This window comes from Apteryx rowi, unplaced genomic scaffold (assembly GCF_003343035.1).
Source record: "Apteryx rowi isolate R43461 unplaced genomic scaffold, aptRow1 scaffold_1, whole genome shotgun sequence".
NCBI lineage: Eukaryota > Metazoa > Chordata > Aves > Apterygiformes > Apterygidae > Apteryx > Apteryx rowi.
Genome location: NW_020447196.1, coordinates 1275546 through 1295613, shown reverse-complemented (window position 1 = coordinate 1295613; position 20068 = coordinate 1275546). Strand labels below are relative to the sequence as shown.

The 20068-nt window shown below is 39.7% G+C and overlaps 1 protein-coding gene across 4 annotated transcripts in view; it reads right to left on the bottom strand.

Moving 5' to 3' along the window:
• Positions 1-20068, bottom strand: part of LOC112963351 (vacuolar protein sorting-associated protein 35) — a 76917-nt gene that overhangs the window by 10123 nt on the left and 46726 nt on the right. For 2 of the 4 annotated variants that reach the window (XM_026060307.1, XM_026060298.1), the window contains exons 13-23: positions 13271-13369; positions 11695-11791; positions 10764-10887; positions 9268-9450; positions 8688-8901; positions 7908-7991; positions 7326-7435; positions 4194-4290; positions 3960-4108; positions 3231-3438; positions 2562-2717 (exon numbers count right to left, since the gene is read on the bottom strand). In XM_026060307.1, coding sequence (XP_025916092.1) covers positions 2562-2717; positions 3231-3438; positions 3960-4108; positions 4194-4290; positions 7326-7435; positions 7908-7991; positions 8688-8901; positions 9268-9450; positions 10764-10887; positions 11695-11791; positions 13271-13369 — 1521 coding nt within the window. Of the gene's footprint in view, positions 1-2561; positions 2718-3230; positions 3439-3959; positions 4109-4193; positions 4291-7325; positions 7436-7907; positions 7992-8687; positions 8902-9267; positions 9451-10763; positions 10888-11694; positions 11792-13270; positions 13370-13931; positions 13956-19741; positions 19793-20068 lie in introns of those variants that run through there. The other 2 variants (XM_026060316.1, XM_026060324.1) reach the window with 2 other exon arrangements.

The following is a 20068-nucleotide window of genomic DNA, read 5'->3' as shown; positions in this document are numbered from 1 at the left end:
AACTGTGATATTTATCTGAAGTTCTCCTACAGCTGCTTAATAAGTATTATGCAACACTTACAGTACTATATTAACTACAGATACATTCTGGGTTGTGCAGCAAGATGAAAGTTGCCTGGGCTTGCATTTAATAATGACATCACATACAGTTCTATTCTTAACATAACGCAAGTTACAAAAAGGAAGCAAATTTCTCTTATACAGTAGCCTGCAAGTTAGATTGAAGAAACTGGTTGAACACCTAGATCAGTGAAGCTTCCGATTCCCTGAGAGACTGCGACTAGTGTCGTGTTCTGGCCATTCCAAACCCCTGCCGGTTTTGCCTGTTTCGTTTTTCATTCTGCTCATGAATGACAGCTTAGGTTTTTGTATTGCCTTTCTCAGTTTTGAGCAGAAACTGCCAGCACAACACATGTGTTATTCTTCTGCATGTCACACTAGTTCTAAATCTGTGAAAAGTGACAGGGGAGCTCTGCTTGTTTGTACTGTTAGTTTCTTCCCTTCCCCTTATTTTGCAATTATTTCTATCTACTGACAGAGTCATTCACGTATTCTCATAACCAGAACTCTTAGAAACAGCAAGAGCTTCAGATGTCAGAAGATTAATCAACCTTCTTCCAAGCAATTGAAACATTACATTTGTTTGCAATACTCTTCTCTTCAAAGAAAGGGAGTCAGAAGAAAGTGATATTTTTCACCTTAGGAACATGCCATATCTTACACAAGAACTAACTCAAATATCTACTAGCACTTCTGTGAAATCTGAAAGGGAGTTTTTGGTTTTTGTTTTGTTTTTTTTAAAAAGTATCAGAGCAAAGATGTCAAGTCACTACAGTCAGAAATTCTTTGTGGGCACAGCAGTCCCACTACCACTTCGAAACAAACACTAGAAATGAAGCTTATAGGTGCCCAATTCTATGCATGACTACATTTTCAGATTACATCTAGAATTCATGTAAATAAGGCCATGATTAAATAGAAATTAATCAATCACCCACTAGTCACTGTATTAACCACTTAAGCTCATAAGGCACTAAGGTGTTTGAATTTGCATTTCAGATATCTTCCATACAGACTGCACCATTTTATGTCAGTTACTGAAACTCAGCCTTCTCATATAGAGTTGGATAGATTTATTTCTCCTACTGCTCCTGTAATTTGAGAGAATTCTGATATCAGCATCCTTGATACTCATCACTAAATCATTAAGCATTTTCAAAGCTGTTCAGTAGCTTGCAGAATTCTAACAAAGAGGTAATAAGTCCTTTAATGACATTTAAAGGTGGTCACTGATTATAGGTAAGCATGGCTAGATGAGAAAAACAGGCTGCCTGATGTTCAGGCTGTGAACTGTTTTATGTCTTCACAAAAAGAGTTTCAACACATTTCTAGTTATGTAAAGTCTTTTGGGATATAAATGCATCAATTCCCTTTGTGTCAGCATCCCTTTGAGTGAAGCTCTGTTCTCTATTAGCAAAGAAATGCAGTTCTCTGCTTTTTCCTATATGAAGATGGGGCTTGCTAGCTACAGTCAACTCAGAGCTCTTGAAAGTAATGGGGACCTGGGTGACCAATAGCCTTCCTCTAGCAATACTCTGAAATAATGCTTTCAGCGAAGATCAGATCCTGAAACAAATGAGTGTCTGTCTCCAGTCTTTGTACAGGCCATAAAACTATGCTACTTCCAATGACAGTAGCTACAGCAAAGCTCTATGCTCCAAACAGCAGTTTTTATATGACATTTTAAATTCAAGTTAAATGACTATCAGCAGTGTTGTGCATAGCATGTTATGCTGGTCTACTTCATACTGGTCTACTGGTTATGCAGACTGATACTGCTGCAACTTTAAAAAAAAAAAAAAGTGAAGTGGAGAGTCAGCCAGCTTCATTTCTCAGGCACGCTAAGGATATCTACACAGTAGTCCCTACCCAAGCCTCTGAGCTCTGCAGCAGTAGCAGTTTGCTTTAAGCAATCTACAACAGAATCCAACTTCAGGACATCTTCAGCCTGTTTTTGGGCTGCTTCTACAGACTGTGGAGTTCTGCACAGAGTATCCCTGTCCCTCTGCCCCAAAACATGCACTTCTCACTGTAGGGAGATCATTTAAAACTTTAAAATGAGATAAGCCAGAATAGTGGATTACCCTCAGAAGACTACATAAAGCCTACATGGGCAAACATGTTGCAGAACAAATTCCACAGAAAACACATTTTGATATATTTATGCTAGTTTATCAAATAGACCTGGAAAGCAGCACACTATCCATAAGTAAGGGCTTCTGAATTTTAAACAAGGAATAAGAGATTACTACTCAGTTTCTAGCCCACAGTATATTTGCTAAGAGCTAAGTTCTCCTGAAATTTTTTAGGGTACAGAAGTCAATTTCTTAGAACAAAGTTTAAATAGAACACATGCAACCTYAGTTAGCACTTACAGTTAACATACTAGAATTGAGAGTGATGGCCCAGCTCCCAAATATATTTAATCCTTTTGCAGTAAGTAATATAGAAATTGACACTTTGCATGGCACAAAAGTTATTTAGAAGCACTGAAGCCTTACCAGATACTGCTGGTCAGGGTCATCTGAACGCAAAAGATGAATAAATCTTCCCACAAGACTTTGCTCATCAGCAAAGTCCTCAGGATCAGGGTCTTCAGCAGGCTGATCTGGTTGATCCTGGATCAGGGTGGATACCAAATTCATGATAGCATCAACCTGTTAAAGGCAACATAAGCTCAGTTTAAATTGGATAAGCATATATGAGCCCAAGTTAATAGCAGTTACGAAAATCTTTATAGCCACTCATAGTGCTAACAGAGCACTAAAGTCCATTAGTTAATGATGCTTTAGAACTTAGTTGCTTTACTCCCTGAAGAGGGGTCCCTCTTAGCACAACTGGAACAGCATGGCTGTACAAAGGCAACTTGTATTTCAGAAGTACAATCCAGACTTAAGTTAACAGGCATAGTTTTAAAGAAATTCCAGGTCTGTGTTCAACCCTAAAAAAGTCGTCTCTGGGATGAGATTAGGCAAGATATGCATGAAAAATATTTGAGGACAAGGGTAGAAGAATTATCAAGTGGGATAAAGCCTGTGCTAATAAGATGGAGCTGGGGGAGGAGGGAAAGTATAGCATGCCCTACATGAGGTCACTTAGTGTTTGTTTTCAAGTCTTCAAACAGTAGTTTAGATATCGAGAATCGCCACAGAAGTTAACTTACGTCATACCTGTTCTTGGGACACAATTTCTGTGTTATAATCCAATACATTGCTAAGCACGTAACAACTCATGCTCTTCCTGGACTCATAATCAAAGTATTCAAAGAGTGGGTGGAAATGTTTTAGTTTCAGAACTGTCAGAATATTGTTGTAAGTATCAACAGGAATTTTCAAAAGTCTAGTCAGCTCCTTTGAAACAGCACTGCTTGTTGCAATACTAGAAGAAAATATATGCAAAAAGAGCAATTAATTACTAGTTCACACAGATTTAGAGTAAAAGTCTGCCTCAATACCAATTCTGATGTATACCATAACACCTAAGCTACTTGCTTCTAGGGAGATAGGAAATACGGTATCAAACAGGTCACATCTTGCTCTCTGCGATGTACAGTTGCAGACACCAGAAGCAGAGACTGTGGCTGCCAGTTCAGCAGAAGGAGAACTCCTGCGTGCTCTAAGGGACCAACAGATAATGACTACACACAGCTGGGCGTACACATTGTGCATCTGCATAGCTACTCAGCAAGATTTATGCACAGATGAACGTCTAGGTTAGTCAGGCGCTTCCCACTGTCAGTTATCATGACCCTCTGTAGCTTGGTCCAAGAACAGTAATCTCACATTTCACCACATTTTGCAAGGTAACAAGGAGACATGCTTTACATGCACAGAAGTCAAGATTTTAGGGTCAGAATATTAATTACTACTCCAGAAAGAATGCAAGAGATGTTTACTTACTGCTCCAGATTAAGTTTATTGAATATTTCCACAGTTGTTTCCAACACCTTATCAACATAGTCAACACGATCTGGGTAGCATTTCATAGCCAGGTTAATGAGAGAAACTTGCAAAGATACCACATCCTCTGAGGGCATATCTTGGCGAGACTGAAAATTAAGATAGCACCGAGTTGATAAAAAAAGCACACAATTTCGCAAAAAAATAAGTTGCATGCAAAAATACCCCACATACCTGTATAACAGTAGCAACCTGCTGTGAAAAGATGTCAAAAAGTTTGATATCTGCTGGGATGCCTGGTCCATCTTCACGATGTGCAAATAAAGCTAGCCTGGTAACAGAAAGGAGCGCTCAGTCAGGATAGTTTCACTTCTCAGATACAAGTCATTAAACCAGCAGGAAAAAGAAGGTAAGTCCTCTAGTACTGTGTATTTAGCTCTATTGCAAGTGAAGAGGAAGTTCATGGAAGTCTGAAGTCTTAAGAGCAACTGAGCCTGGTAAGTATCAGTCCTGGAAGAGAGTGCTGGCAGAGGCAGCAGGATGAAGAAAGAGCAAGAGGCAGGTTTTATAATACATGCTCTTCACCTAGCAGCAAGTGTTCTGTTCTTTCCAGCAGAGAAAGAGGTAAACAGTGCCCTGATGGAGGAGCAAATACCCTATATCCATTAGGGATATCACTCAAGTTAGACATCCAATAGCTTCCTCCCCAAAATGGTCTCCAGAAAAAAAGAGAAAATAAGTCAGCCGACTTAACTATGCTTTTTCTCCAAGTTAATGGCAGACCAACATGCTTCAGACATTCACTGTTCACAGAGAGAAAAGCATGAGGCAAATTTGAAGTGAAAAAGAATCTTTTAGAGAAAAAGAGTAAGAGATGGCTGTTTAGTAACCATCCAATAGATGTTGCAGAGCCAGCTCTATCTGTAACAGGAGCAAGTCATTCCAACCAGCATTTTTGCTAAAAAAAGAAAAAAAAAGTCAGATACCAAATAAGAAGAATCGCTACAGGGAATAGGAAGCTAGTACTCACTCTGCTCTGAGGTAGCAGCTTAAGCAGCTCAGCACTTCCACCTTTGCTTCCTAATTGTTATGGAATTATTCTATTATGAAGTACAAAAAGACTTACAAGAATATTTAGGAAAAGCCACCAGATTTAAATCCTTAAAGTTATTACTTCCAGGGTTTCTAAACTTTGATTCAGAATAAACTTTGGCTCTGAAACAGAGAGGCAGGTAAGAAAAGGTCAAGCTGCCAAAAGAATTCACTCCCAGGGGATACAGACATTAAACTACCCTTACATTTTGTAGGGGTAGTAACAAGCACACTTTCCAAAGCCAAGGAAAATCACTCCTGGTTCTCAAAGGAACAAGGCAGCTTGCCTTGGCAACAACTCAGAGACCAAGAACCTGACAGCCTACAAAACATCTCACCAAGCTGCAGAGAGATGGCAGATAATTAGAAGCCATGAATGGGACAGCAAGTCCAGAAAGATTCCAAAGCAACAAGACTTTTCAGAGAGATTCTGTCAATAGGAAAGCCTCACTGGCGTAGTGACTAAAGCTTCACAAGCTTCCTCTGCTTTGCCCATGTTCAGCGTCAGCTATCCAATGTCAGGCTGAAATCAAGAAGAAAAATGCTACAGAGCACCACCTGTATGGGGGCAGATCCAGGTCTTACCTGTACAGTACTGAAATGCGCAATCACTCCAGACAGCTTCAACACAAACAAGAGCAACAGCTCCCCTGCACACACAAGTTCTAAGAATTGATGCACTCATTTAACACTGGGGCTACTGCTACAGCCAAAAGCACAAGTTGCCGCACTACAAAAAGAAACTGATGCTTCCTACCTAGGATAATCATCACACCACCACCTTTCTATCCTTTGCCTATATCCAAACAGGAAGGCTCCAGCAGACGCTATCAGTGGCCCTCCAGAACAGGAGGTATAAGACTGCAGGAGGACAGCAAGGTTCACCACCAGTCAATTGCTTACTGTTGCTTGACTGCAACAATAAGAATAGAAAACTTACTGTGGAAGTGATACCAAAGCTGCTTAAAGCTTCTAGGTAGACATAATAGCAAAAGCTTCAGAAGGAAAGCCTCCTTGTCAGAACTACATTATTACAAACTAATGTAAGAACCCAGCGAAAGATCCTGTGGGTATCTGTTCAAGACTGCTGAACTCTGTTGAAGACTGTCTCAAAGCAAACAGTCTCAGAAGTCAAAGCGGATCAGTTACAGGCAATGCTTGTTTTTTAAGCAGCTAGCAGAAAATTATGAAAATTTCAGCTGAGGCAGCAAACTATAGGAAACAAGGGAACTCCTGTGAACATCTCTGGATGGAGGCAGAGCTATTTCCCTGCCAAATGCACACCAAGAAAAGTTTCTAATAAGACCCAAGTCCTGAACAAATAGATTTTATGTGACCCAGGGAAAAACAAACTACAGATTTGTTAAATGAACAATTCCAAAATACTAAGTATGCAGAATATTTATGCTAAATCTCCAGGTACTAAAGATGATAAAGAAGCCATGACAATCCTCATTACTGCTGAATGCCAGCAGGACTCAAGATCCCTATGGTAACTGAAGTCCATACATTGGCACATGTACCAGTCACACCATGTATGTTTGTGAATAAATTTATTATGGAACCCAAACACAAGGACAAGGCTTTTATGATGCTCTAAAGTGATCTCACCACATAAATGCACTTTCTGCAACATAAGAGTACAGACACTCACTGACAGTCTATGCTTTTTCCTTTCAGGATACAAACTAAAACTTGACTTCCGATATCTCCAATACCTGTATTTAATGCAAGCAGTTTTAAACAGAATCTCCATGAGAAAGAGAATGTTTTCGGAGAACAGGCATGAAGCTGGTGATGAACTAGTAATCCTACTAGCTTCTTGCTCTTTTCTGAAGAGGCACATGTTATGTTCTCTGATTAAAATCAGAAGATAAAGYACCCTGGATATATGATTAGCCACTAGAATATTCAAGTTCACATGATGTACCTATGACTGATAAGGTTGCCAGAGCAGAACACAACAGCTGCTTAAGTTCTGAAACATGAAATTGGTCAAACCTAAATGGCTCGTTTCCTGACTTAATCTGTTCACAAAAATTTCATCAGTCCTTGAAGCAGAATCCATTGAAAGTTGCAAAAGCAGAATCCAGAGAGCAGGAACTATTGAAATCAAACATTCTTCAGTTTTAATTACAGTGACAAAGAGATATGGAAACAGTGAAGTTAAACAGTATGAAAAATTCAAAGCTACCAAACACTAGAAAGATATCACCTCTTTGTGCACAACACATACTTAATTCTGAGCCAATTTCCACCCCATTGGTCACTCACCTATCAATTAAAGCAATTATTATATTTTTCACATTCACATTTTGGTGCAGCTCAGCACAGGCTCTGAGAAACGGGTTCAGGGTTTGGAGATGAAATTCATCTGGGAAAACCTAAAGTTTTAGATCAATAGTTATTAATTTATACACCGAATTTGTCCATTGTTACACAGTAGTAAAATGCAAGAGTCATTGTAAAGCAGACGGCCACACATATACAGTCTGTCGTCAGAGTGTTTTAGTGTTCCCCAGGCTGACTTTGACTGGTAAGGGTGTGAAACAAGAGATGCAAGACAAATGGTTAACTTGATGGCCCAGCTACCTATTACTCATAGTTCATACTGCAGTCCCTGCTGCTCAGATAGCTTACAAGCTTCTGCAACAAAGGAGGCCAGAAGGGATGCATCTCCACTCTGCCCACCTGGTGAAAAATAATGTGGGTCAAGCCATTACGCAAGAGACCCAGTGAAGAAATCCTCCAGTTCATATGAGAAAGAGGTGAAAGCAGCCCGAGTCTGACTAGAAGCACAGGAGCGAGTGTCCCAGTGTTCAGCATCATCTCTGCGATTGAATTTAAGCAGCTTACCTGTATGATGCACTCCATGAGGTACTCCTGAGCTAAAGCATCTCTACAGTTTACAACCTGCTCCAATATTCCAGGTAGAACAATCTGGAATAGAAAGAAATCTTGCAGTGCTTTTAGAGTCACTTAAAGGCATATGTCTCAATATAAACTTAAATTCAAATGAAGCAATATGCTAACATTTTTCACATTACTTTTTTCCCAAAGACTTTCTGATGAACAGTTCCCAAGTTTAGCAGCTCCATCCTTCAGAAAGTTTTGTTGGTCTCAGACATCAAGACATCTAGAATACTAACTTTGCTAGCATGTACCACTGCTCAGGGTCTCAATGACACTGCTTGAAACTATTTTCAGCAGCTTACAAGAGACAGTTCAGGCTTCTGAATAATACATATTTGCCTTGACTATCACTTTGCTTTAGGAAGCATAAGTTCATTCAACTTGTAAAGTCTATCACAGTACACTGTATGTATACAAACAGAATAGCTAGTTGGTTTAAAGGTAAGTAACAGTGGGGATCAGGGCAGAAAATACTAAAATTCCAAGTCAACCCTGCAGATAAGCTTGCAGGAAAATACATAAGTGATGTTTCCAGCCTCACAACACTTCATGCAGCTTCATTAACATTCAAAATTCCCTCAAGTGAAGAGGGCTTCTAGAAGCACCAGAATTATTCAACTTTTAGCAGAACTGTAACACTTCCTGAGCTGCTCATCTTCAAGTCTGAATTGGTTTCATTTGTTAAAAATACCAGAAGTTGGAAAAGACTGACAGACATCCCACCTGCTTGTATCGCTCCACATTAACACCTTCCAACTGACTGAGGCGAACCAGGTTTGTTCCTACTAGGATTCTCAGTTCCTGCCTTTCTCGCTCCCTTTTCTCTCTGTCCCGACTATGGCCCTGGTGTTGCATCCGCACCCAAAGTTTGTTCATCTCAGCAAAGTTCAGCAGCACAAAATCCATGGAATCACTGATGTCTCCCGTGGTTTCTTCACTGCAATTGAAAATAGGTTAGGAACAGAAAAACTTCCAAAGATATGTTTTTCCATCCATTTGTAGACATCCAATTTTTAAGAAGGTGCRATGGTGAAGGGGGAAGTGCATGGTAGGAAGCTTGGGTTTATTATAAAGGTTCTCATCCTTGCTTCTATGAGTACAATGAGCTAAGAAATCYTAGTTTTGGAAGAGAAACTTCAGAGTTAATAGACAAAACACCAGTCAAGTCTAAGGAGTCTGACAGTTCCTCCCCCCCCCTTCAAAAAACATATCTACTTCTTTCAAACCTGAAGAAAGTAATACAGAAAAAATAATTAGGCTCTCTTGAAACAATCATTTTAAAGTTCTGGCTTGTTTTTCTTACTCTGTTTGCTCGCCTTCATCTGGTAAAATATTTCTGGTACACTGCAGGAGATAGTTTCTAAGAAATAGGCCTCTCAGAGGATGCTGTACTCCACGGCACATCTCCACCAGGTCTTTCAAGATATCTTTCCTGGACTGCGGAAATGACTTGACATAGACAACACCTACTGTTATCAGGAGGTACCTGCAAAAGGCAGAATCAAACAATACATTTGTAACATAATAATACGATAGCACATTTAAAGGCAACTGCTCACTTCTCCCATCCTGACAGTATTACCAAAGCATGGAAAGAAATTAAATGTCATCTAGGTCCCATAATTTGTTTAGACATTTCATCATCTTTCAGTGCCTACTCTGTCTGTGGAGCAGTTAAACTTCCTTCACACTGTAGTCTAGCAGGATAGACATTATGTTCCTCAGAAATCCCCAGGCCTGTACTCTTTCCTTTAGCATCTCTGTGTCAAGCAACTGCAGAAGGAACATGCAAGCTGTAAAGGAGTGATGCCCCAGTATACTTGGACTCCTCTTAGGCTTAAAGGACAGAATATGTAATGCTCAGAAACTCTTCAAATTTGGTTTGGAAGCCTCAACCCTGCAAGCTCCTCTACCTCACACCTACCTGTGTGTAGAACCTCCATTAAAGCATTACATATATTCCTCAGGAAGAACTAGAGCCTACATCAAACAGGTAGAAAGGAAGATTAGCTCTGCATAATTGAGAGCTAAGGCACTGCAGCAATTACTACGCTCAACTCCAGGAACTGCGTGAGGATGCAGCCTGGTGTCCCCAAGCATCTTCCAGGCATAAGCATAAGACCAAGAATTAGAAACTGCAGCGACTAAAAAAAATCTGAGTTCTAAGTATAAATAGTTAGAAGATCTATTCCAGTCTTATAGTCACATATTTAAAGCTAAGCTTTTCAGTATTATCTGTAGCATGCTAAACCATAACTAAAAATATATTCAAAAAACACAAAACTAGTGTTTCAGAAGCTTTTAAGAGTTAAGTTACAGAAATATTCAGCTTCCTTCTCTCACACTTGCTACTCACCATGTCAATAGAAGACAGATGCTCATAGAGCCCCTGCTGCTCATATACCTAGATCCTCAGCTACAAGTCCATTAACAGATTATGAGAAAAAGTTTGGAAGTGTGTAGTCAATCTTATTGATCAGAATGGGGTACCTGGGTAAAGAGCTAGTCAGTGAGAATTAGCCAAAAGCCTTCTTTATTCCAGACTGAAGTGCTTCCATCTCAGTCACGAGCAAAAATAGAACATTGGTAGGAAAAAAAGCTGACACCTGTAGCTTCACTCTTGGCCTGAATCTCGTAAGTCTCATAGGAATCCACTCTTAAGGTATGCAGAGATATTATTTACAGTTACAAGATGAAGTCTCACTGTCATGCAAGGCAGCAGAGTCAAGCATTATCAGAGCTCAGAGTCTGGTCAGTATTCACCAGGTTACAAAGAAACACAAACATACACACACTTACAGTCTTGGAATAATATTTCCAGCATATTGTACTAGCTCATAAAGGTCTGCCACTTTCCTTCCTTTGGCAAATTCATCTGTCAGGTAAACTTCCAGGTAGTGTAGTTCATCAGAAATCGCCATGTCTTTCTCTTAGTTAAGGATTTTAAGTTACAGTGTCTACAGAGTTAGAGAGCAATTTGCTCATTCACACCAAGGAGGAAAGATTCTGTTCCAAACACAAGCCCAAGCTTCAAAAATCAGGCATGAGTAGGTAGTACTTAGAAAGTAATCACCACTCTTGGGATGAACGTGCAAAAATTAAAGTCCCTCCCCCTTCAATTGTCTTTTTTAGCATATTAGAAAAGAACAAAAAACCCAACAAGCTAAATCAAAACAGTAAGCAAAGTGTGATGAACAGAGTATCTAGAGTAAGTACATACTGTATGTCCAGAGAAATATCTCCCTCAACAGCACACATGTAGAAAGTGGAAGTATTTGAATAGATTCACATTCTATTCCTGAATCTCAAAAAGTTTCCTCTTCTTCAGGTACCATGACATGGACCAGTAAGAACATTAAGACACTGATTTAGGATTAAAAAAAAAATCTAAGATAATGAAGGACAACAAACAAGCCTGTTTTACAGATTTTTGGGTAGCATACTGCAAGCAGGACTGTTTTGAACAGTTGGTATTTTTTAGAACTGGATTTCCAAAAACTCCCAGAGAAGGATATGAAAGACTTAAGACTTACTTTATACCAGAAAGAGTAAATTTTCACAGTGAGAAAGTGTATATTCTCATAAAATACATCCAGATAACTAGATATTGAGCAGAAGAATGCTAGTAAATATCCGAGACCAAGGAGATGTTGCTGTGTTGTTCCCCCCCACCCTCCAAAAAATTCCCACACTCATCATTTCAACCATTTCTCTAATCTTCAAAGGATACAGAGCTCATAATAGCTCTTTGGAGATAACATAGAAGTCCGGAGCTCACCAAGCATGTTGGAAGCATGTTTCAGAGCATCCATGAGCTTGTTTTTGTCCTTTAGGAAGAAAAAAGAATAGCCTATAAGTAGTAATGCTAGGCAACTAGGGAATTTTTTTTTACAGTTACACTTTTAGCTTTTAAAAAAAAAAAAACACAGAGATTAAGTATCAGGAGAGTTATACTAAACCACTTGGTTTAGTTAGGATTATCTGGCTTGTGCTATATTGCCCACCCTAGGTAAGTGGGACTTTACATCTGAAGGTAGTAGGACAATGTACTGTTTTATCTGAAAAAGACGGAGCTACAGTAATAAATTATTGTAGTATCAATGGTACAACAATCCTGAAGGCTTTGCTTATGCAGAAGTCCCCACCCACCACCCTGATTCTATTCAGCAAACAAAACAGAACTAAGTTTTTCTTCAGCTAGTCTGTTGTCTCACTCACATCTACTGAGGTATCCCCCAGCAGACAGAGGAAATGCATTACCAGCAGGGACCACTAAGAATGAGAGCAAGATTTCCCTTTTCCCCCTCCTCCTCACCCAAGAACAACACTTTCCTGAAAGCCAGTTTATTAGGTTGTATACAACAAAGAATCATATAGTTACATGGTACCACAGGTTTAAGAAACTTCTAATCTACCACCTATATATACTTGCTCAACTCAACATAAAAAAAGGGAAGAAACTGCCAGTCTTTCTAACAGAAAGTACATTGTCACTCAGCCATAGCCGTGGAAAGCCCAGCTGCAACTTCTTCAAAGATTTTGAAAGCATTCCACACTATATAAAATTAGAAGAGAAGTTACCTTTCTTGCTGCTGCTATTTGGCTGCAAAGTAGTCTAAGCACATGAAAACATATGGGAATATTTCAGTTCTTTCACAATTTTAAGCAGTCTCTCTAAATGAAAACAGACTTCTCAAATCCAAGAAAGCTTCACATGATATCATTTACCTGCATTGGCTACAATTTGAAGCCCTACAACACTCGCCATTGGCCCTTTCCATCACAAAAATCCACACATCAAGGTACAACTAATCTCTACAAAATACATCCTATACAGCAGCAGATAGGCTATCCTGCTGAGAATAATCCACTAGCAGTCTGTGGCTCATACAAAGAAAAGACTACATAGGAAGTGCAAAAATACACTGGAGGTAGACAAGAATAGGTTCTCATCACATAATTTCACATTAAATGAATTCAGAGCAGTAACTTCTTGAAGACAAGTGGCAGCCTTATTTTCAGTTTAGGCTTACTCAAGTGCAAGCATGTACACTGAGAGTAGGTGGACTGACACCTTTACCCTTTAGCCTGTCAAATACTGTAGCAAAAAATATCAGGAAGTGACATTAAAAGAATGCTCACTGTTCATTCCCATTGAGCAGCTGCCTCATTTATTTGTAAAGCCTCTGCCACAAAGATCCATAAAGGGTTAAGTCTCCTCACAGCAGTAGGGATTAGTATTGATTTACTGGTTTACTCCTAGCAGATGAGAAATTTCACTGCATTTTGAAAAGCCACATTCTTACCAAGCATCGCTTCATCTGGAAAGACTGCACCTTCACAGCCTGAATGGCTTCATCCAGGAGTTTTTCCTGTTCATCCTGAGGAGACTGTTGTGTTGTTGGCTGGAAGAAAAAGGACCAGGACATCAGTTATTCTTATGAAGCTATTTGACTTGTTGATTCAAACTGAGTCTCCATAGTTCAGAGCACAGATTCTGTCCAAGAACCTCTACAACACAATTAACACAAGCAAACTTATCGCTATAGATCTGATAAGTATCAGTGTGTTTTGTTTTTTTAACTTGTATACAGGCTGTAAGTCTTCTGTTCACACGCTCATAAATCTGAATTAGTGTGGCTTGTTGCACACAAAGCACAGTAAGTAATCTAATACAATCCATTACTGTATGGACAATCCCATGCTACTTCTCAGACCAAGAACACCACTTAGTATTCTTTGTAGAGGTGATTAATTCCTGCTCTTTAAGAAATGCTTTAACTTCTGTCAACTTTCTTCCCTAAAGCTGCAATACTATCATGATCTTCCTCATCTCAGCTAGGGATATATCCCATTTTAGATTTTGCTTTTAAAAATATACATATATTTAAGGGAGAAATTTTCTGGCTCCCAAATTCATCTCTGCAAAAAAAAAGTCAGGGAGAGGATGGGTTACGGATAGCTTACGAGCACCATTGCTGCTTTGCTTCTAGAAGAGCAAAGCCACAAGACAGAACATGATCAACATCTCCCTCCTCTTCCAAAATTGGCAGGTCAAGAATCCAATGTGAAGCGTCCAGCAAGAAAAAGCTTCAGGAGAATGGTAAGGCATCACCACACTGAGAGCAAGTATTGTTGTTCCTTTCCAGAGAACTTCAAGGAAAGCACCAGAGTGCACAGACTGCAACCATACAGACCCGTCCCTGTACTCACAAATCACAACACATCAGTTAACTGCCAAGCTGCAAAACCTTAACGAGGATAAGTTTCAGACAAGCAAGGCAAAGTACAAAGTACAGTTACCTCTTTCTGCAAGGTAGAAGTAACTTGCCAAAGACATAGAAAATTGAAGAAAAGGGACAGCTCTTGATGTCCCCTGCCTGTTCCATCGCCCCTCTTCCTCTCATCTCTCCTTAAAGCAGAGCATTCCAGGCCTTCTCAACTTAAACAACTTTCAAACTCATCTGCCTTTCCAAGTATCACACTGTTTTCTTATCATGCTCATTAAAACCTCACTGCTTACAGCCATCCAGCTGTAATGGATCCTCCTTACTGCAGCTACTCCCTGCCCTCTACCAGAGAGATGCTCATATAAACTGCTCTCATCAGTCTTGTAAGTTATCTTCTAAGATGCCTCAAACCTACTTCACTCCAAACTCAAACCCCAAGTCTTTCCTTGTGCCTCCAGTAACTCATACAATCTTGCAGGTTGTTTTCAGGTAGTATCTTCAAAATAGTGACACAGATAAAAGCGTTGACCTCGTGTCCCAATTGCATCTTCTCTAGTCTTGACAAATATTGTTTACGTACACAGTGATTCCTGCAGCAGGTTCTCCAAGGCTGCAGCTTCAGTAATTTCAACTATTTATATTTGTTCCCCTCATCTATTGTGCTCAAAAGGCTCCTGGGCTCCCCTTTGTAACTCAGTGTCTTGGTAAAAAGCTAGCAGGCTATAAACTCCATCATCCTAGTGTTCTTGAAAATACATCTTCAGTACCAATTACTTCCATACATCGCAGGCTTGGAGGTCTCATAAGTATCTGTTAAGGGCAGAGATTAAAATTTGCTCTTCATTAAAATACAGAGGTTTTAATTTAACAGCAATTTAATGACTGTGGCTTTGGAAAACCCCTATTTTCTCCACCCTCCCACATCCACTATTTCTTGTTCCATAACTGGGATCTCCAAACAGAAACCCAGATAGTAACCCCTGCTTGTTCTCCATAATGTGCTTTTCTATATACGGAAAGCAGACAATGCCATGCAATACTGTCCTTGCCTTGATCAGGTCCAGATAAGTGTTGGAATCTCTGCCCTTGGAGGCTTTCATCACTCAGCTACACAAAACCAAGGGTGACCTGATCTAACACTGGTGGTAATCCTGCTTCAAGCAGGAAGTTATGAGATGGAAATGCTGGTTGGAAGGAACCTCTATGACAGTGTGCCCCAGTAATATTCCAGTCATGCACAACAACTAATCAACCAGATTTTAGTCTTGTCAACAGAAAAATTACCTGTGCTAATTAAAGTGACTGCATCTCTTGGAGTTCTCTTTATAATTAACTACACAAAGTGCAGGAAATTCAGAGAAACATTTAAGCATAAGGCAAAAGCCATAACACTGCAGCAATATCCATGGCTAGGTGGCTATTATTTTCCAGACAACTGAATAACTACAAACTCTATAAAATTTCCAATTGTAAAGCAAGTATTTTCTGCCAATAAAACTTTGCGGTAATTGTAAATTTTATTCCATGAGAGGTCTGACTTAAGTAACAGAAACTGACAGTGCTGGGTATTTTGATATTGGCTGTGGCAGACTAGTCCCATTTAATTGACTAGTTGAATGGTGTCTATGCCAGAAAACTTGTCACACCCTACAGTCTCCTGAATTCATACTAGGACTTTAGAGAGGATAAGTCACTAATGAAGTGAATGCCATTTACTCTAACCACTTCAGATACTGCTGTATTAAAGCATAGCTAGAAACAGTGGAATGATGTTTAACAGTAACTACAGCCTTGTAAGTCCTCTTCTCCTAATGCATATCAAGCTTATGCAGCTACCTTTCCCAGTTCAGGAGGCAATGTAGTGCTGGGAGAGCTGTTTAGGCTGTAAAGCACTCAATCAGCTAGATAACTAGCCCAGCTGATTAATAAGCTAGCATTCACCTAGTTCACCCTACAACCACATAAAAGCTTGTGAGGAGTAGGAAAAAGAAAGCTTTTTGTGACAGCAATGCTAAACTAAAGCATACCAGATTCCCTACAGCCCCAAAGAGCAGCTGGCAGACTGCACATGCAGTTCGCTTACTTCTAGCGTGAAAACCACTGGCTAAAGCATGACTACTAATAGTTTGAGGCAAAGCTTCAGATATCAATAACGATCTCATCAGAAATATTACCTAATTGAAGGCATGCATTTTTCTTATGTAAACTTCAACCATTTTGTTTTGACAATAGCTAGTGTAACAACAGAACTCTGAAGCCTTGCTTTATTAGAGCTACTTTTTTCCATTTATAATGAACAGCTTTTCCAGAATCAGCCTTACATCAAAACTCTATGCATCAAGACACTGACAGTGTTTTCATTCCCATTTTAAGTTTGACCAGCAGGTTTCCGCACTATATTTAGTATTGGAACCATAATAAGTATGTTAACTGTGTTCATCCACAGAAGTATTATCACAACAGATTCACTTTTTTTTCCTTCGGCATCTCTCCAAGGTTAAGATTAACATTATATTCATATCAGTTCTGATTTGAAGACTGGGAAGGTGAACTGTTCTAAACATGGATGTCTTTACTATAAGGGATGTTGCACTTTCCATAAATCTAAAGAAAAGAGAATCCCAGCATTTTACAGTTCAATGGGCACTGAGATAACCTACCACTGATGGTAACAAGCATGCAGCTGAAGCACCCTGATATGTTCTGTTTGTAGGAGCTTTACTTCTAGAAGATAAAGTATCTAACAGCARCAGCACCTCCTAACAAGCTCTAACTTTTATTTGCTTTGCAGTTTTCAAAGTCTGACTTCAGCAACTTACCCTTGCCTCTCAGTCTGCTGTAATAAGCTCCAGAACTATATATGGTTTGTACATGAGCTGGCTGTTATCAAGTACCAAGTACACATATCCTGATCCATCTGTCTGAAGTTTGAGGAAGTAGCAGCAAAAAGCAACTAAGCTTTTGTGAAAGCAATATACAGCAAAAGAGTGTCAGTAATAATTAGCAGGGCTCACACCAAACTAGAAACCAGTTCCCTTGTCAGATATACTGTTGAATAAAGCTATTTATGCTCTGCATCTTCCACTTCAAATTATTAGAAAACTAATAACTCCGGAAGATATTTTCAAGCGTTATTTTATTGAAAATGCAGCTGAAGTGTGGAATCTTGTTCCAATCTTCACACAACAGACATCTTTAATATAAGCTTTAAGGTGGCTGTGACAACAGAGAACAGCAGCAGTGCACAGTAATCAAGCCACAGAATGCACAGCTGTGAAACAAGAGTCCTCGCTTGTCAAGAGCATATACAATAAAGTATAAACTATTGCATCAACACAAGGTAAGGAATTTATGGTAACTGCATAGCCATTTAGACCAAAATACACATCTCTAGGAAAGTCTGAATCTCACCTCCATTAGATACATAAGAAATGATGAAGAAAAAGGAGAGATGATGTGAACAAGATATTCTGCTACATTTTTTTCCCCTCAACCTTTTTTTCATTTTGAAGCCACATAGAAGACTGTGAGCACTAGGGAATGAGAGGGAGAACTGCTTTTTCAGCAGCATTATCAGTTTCCACACAAGTAACCACAGCCCTTATCTACCTCGGAAGAAAGGACTACCATACCTTACCACATCCATGTTACAGAGGTCACAACACAGGGCAGCTGAACTTAGTTCTTTTAAAAGCATTAAGTGCTCTTCCTGCCAGTTGAATGCAAATGAGATGGAAGCTGTCTTGGGGAAAAAAAAAAAAAAAAAATTTTGACCTGGAACTAGCTTGGAAGAAGTTAACTGCCTGGCTGAACAAAGTAGGTAAGAAATTATCTGTGAGGGTAGTAATTAGGAAAATAAGACCTTAAGTATATTATCACAACTGCAAACATAATTCTAGACCAGTTTACCTTCATAATAGCAACTATTCTTGAACACAGAAAGTGAACATTGCATACTGTGCATGATTTACTTCATTTCCAGTGCTTATCTTATGGAAAGATGTAGACTCATACTGAATTTTGTATTTAAGACTCTGCTTAAACAGCCACACTGTAGAGATAACTTTTCAATACATAGAAACAAGCATTTTAGTTATTTGGGGGCAATTAAATAAAGAAATCTAGTAAATGGCACTACAAGAAATTATGTGGTACTGAAATACAAAAACAGAATTCAAGGCAAGACTTCACCATCTTTACAGCCTACAAAATAGTCTAAGTTCTGGCAAGCTGGTAACCTTAAACTGGATGTTGGGTATAAAATAACAGAACAAAGTAGAATGTTTTACTTCTGTTTCATTCTAATGTGCATTTTCATCTAGTCTCCAAGTGATTCAGTACTTTTCCTCAGATAAAGCTGATGTGCGTACACCCTATTCCACCCATGACTTTTCTTGCCTGTTTACTCATATGCTTATGCTTAGCAACACATTGAAAGAGGTTTATCCAAGTTTTTCTACCTCATCCTAGAGGGATTTTCTCAGGACTACCTAGCACCTGGTCACTAACAAGACATTTAATATTTTTGCTACCCAAGACAGATAATAGGTTAGCTACAGAAGTAGATCAGGAGAACTGCCAGCCTACAGATGAGGCCTGGATACACACAATGAACTGCTGTAAGCTTCATTGAGCTATTTGGCATTAACAAAAACGCATAGACATTTTACACCATGAGGCACTAGTCCGCAATACAGAAAGTAGCTCCAGAACTTCTATTACGTCTCACAGTAGAAAAGCTAGAAAATGAACCAAACAGAAGAAAATAATCTTCACATGTTCAAGCTGTGGTTTCTTGTGGCAGCAAGTGCTGAGATATGAACAAGAATCAAGGGACTGGGCTTTTACTCTGAAGATGACCAAGAACTCCTCCCCCACACACACCTTTTTAAAGACTATTTAAACATTCTGCTTCAAGGCTTAAATCAAGCTTAGCCATTGGAAACAGCAATGGAACCTAATTTATTAGAAGGAATTACCCCATATTTAACAACTAGGGATTTATCCTCTTCTGAATCATCTGCCATGAGCTATTATCAGAAAGAGGACATGAGACCAGACAAGTCTTAGATCAGTTCCTGCAGAAACTACTGCACAGGTAACAAAGCAGAAGAAAGCTGCATCATCCTTGAGTTAATGACTACCACAAAGTATTTACATTGGGGGGGGGGGTAGAGAGACTATCTATGTAGCTTTAGCTTTCCCCACCACTCAATTAAGTACAGTCACTTGTTTTTCAGGTCACATTACAAGTTTTACGTCCACCCCTAGAAAATATAGTATTAAACCCATTCCAACGAGTAGCTTTAAAAAACAAGTTTGTCCCAAAAGCTCATGAACTGTGCAAGCGCTGCTTTATAGTGCACTTAGTCTTTGCTTCACTGTCTAGATACCGTTATTACTGTTCCTGCTCCCCAGCTGGGCTAGTCAGTACACTACAACGGTTATAATAAACACGGCTTAAAATTGTATCATGACAAAAGATACGCTAAGCAGGTAGATTTTTAACCTTTGATACGAAAATTGATTGTCTCTCTTTTTACTGACTATTGAAAAACGCTCCCCAGTGAGAGCTAGTTTCATGCTGAAGTTTCAGGTTTGCCTTCGCAATCAGCATCAGCGCTTGTTCCAGATCAGCTCCAGCAAGACGCGCCCACCAACGCGAAACCCCCCTTTCTGCAGGGGGGAGAGGGGCTCCGCCAGCAAAGCCTGCAAGAGGCACCGGGAGCGCTGCGAACAGCCCCGAGCGGAGGGCTGCAACGGGGGCAACAAGGCCACACGAGCACGGCATCAGCAGCGCTACCGCCTCGGCTCCGAGCAGGAGCAGCGCGCTAAGGCGCACCTGAGCTGCCGCCCGGGCGCACCCGCGGCTCC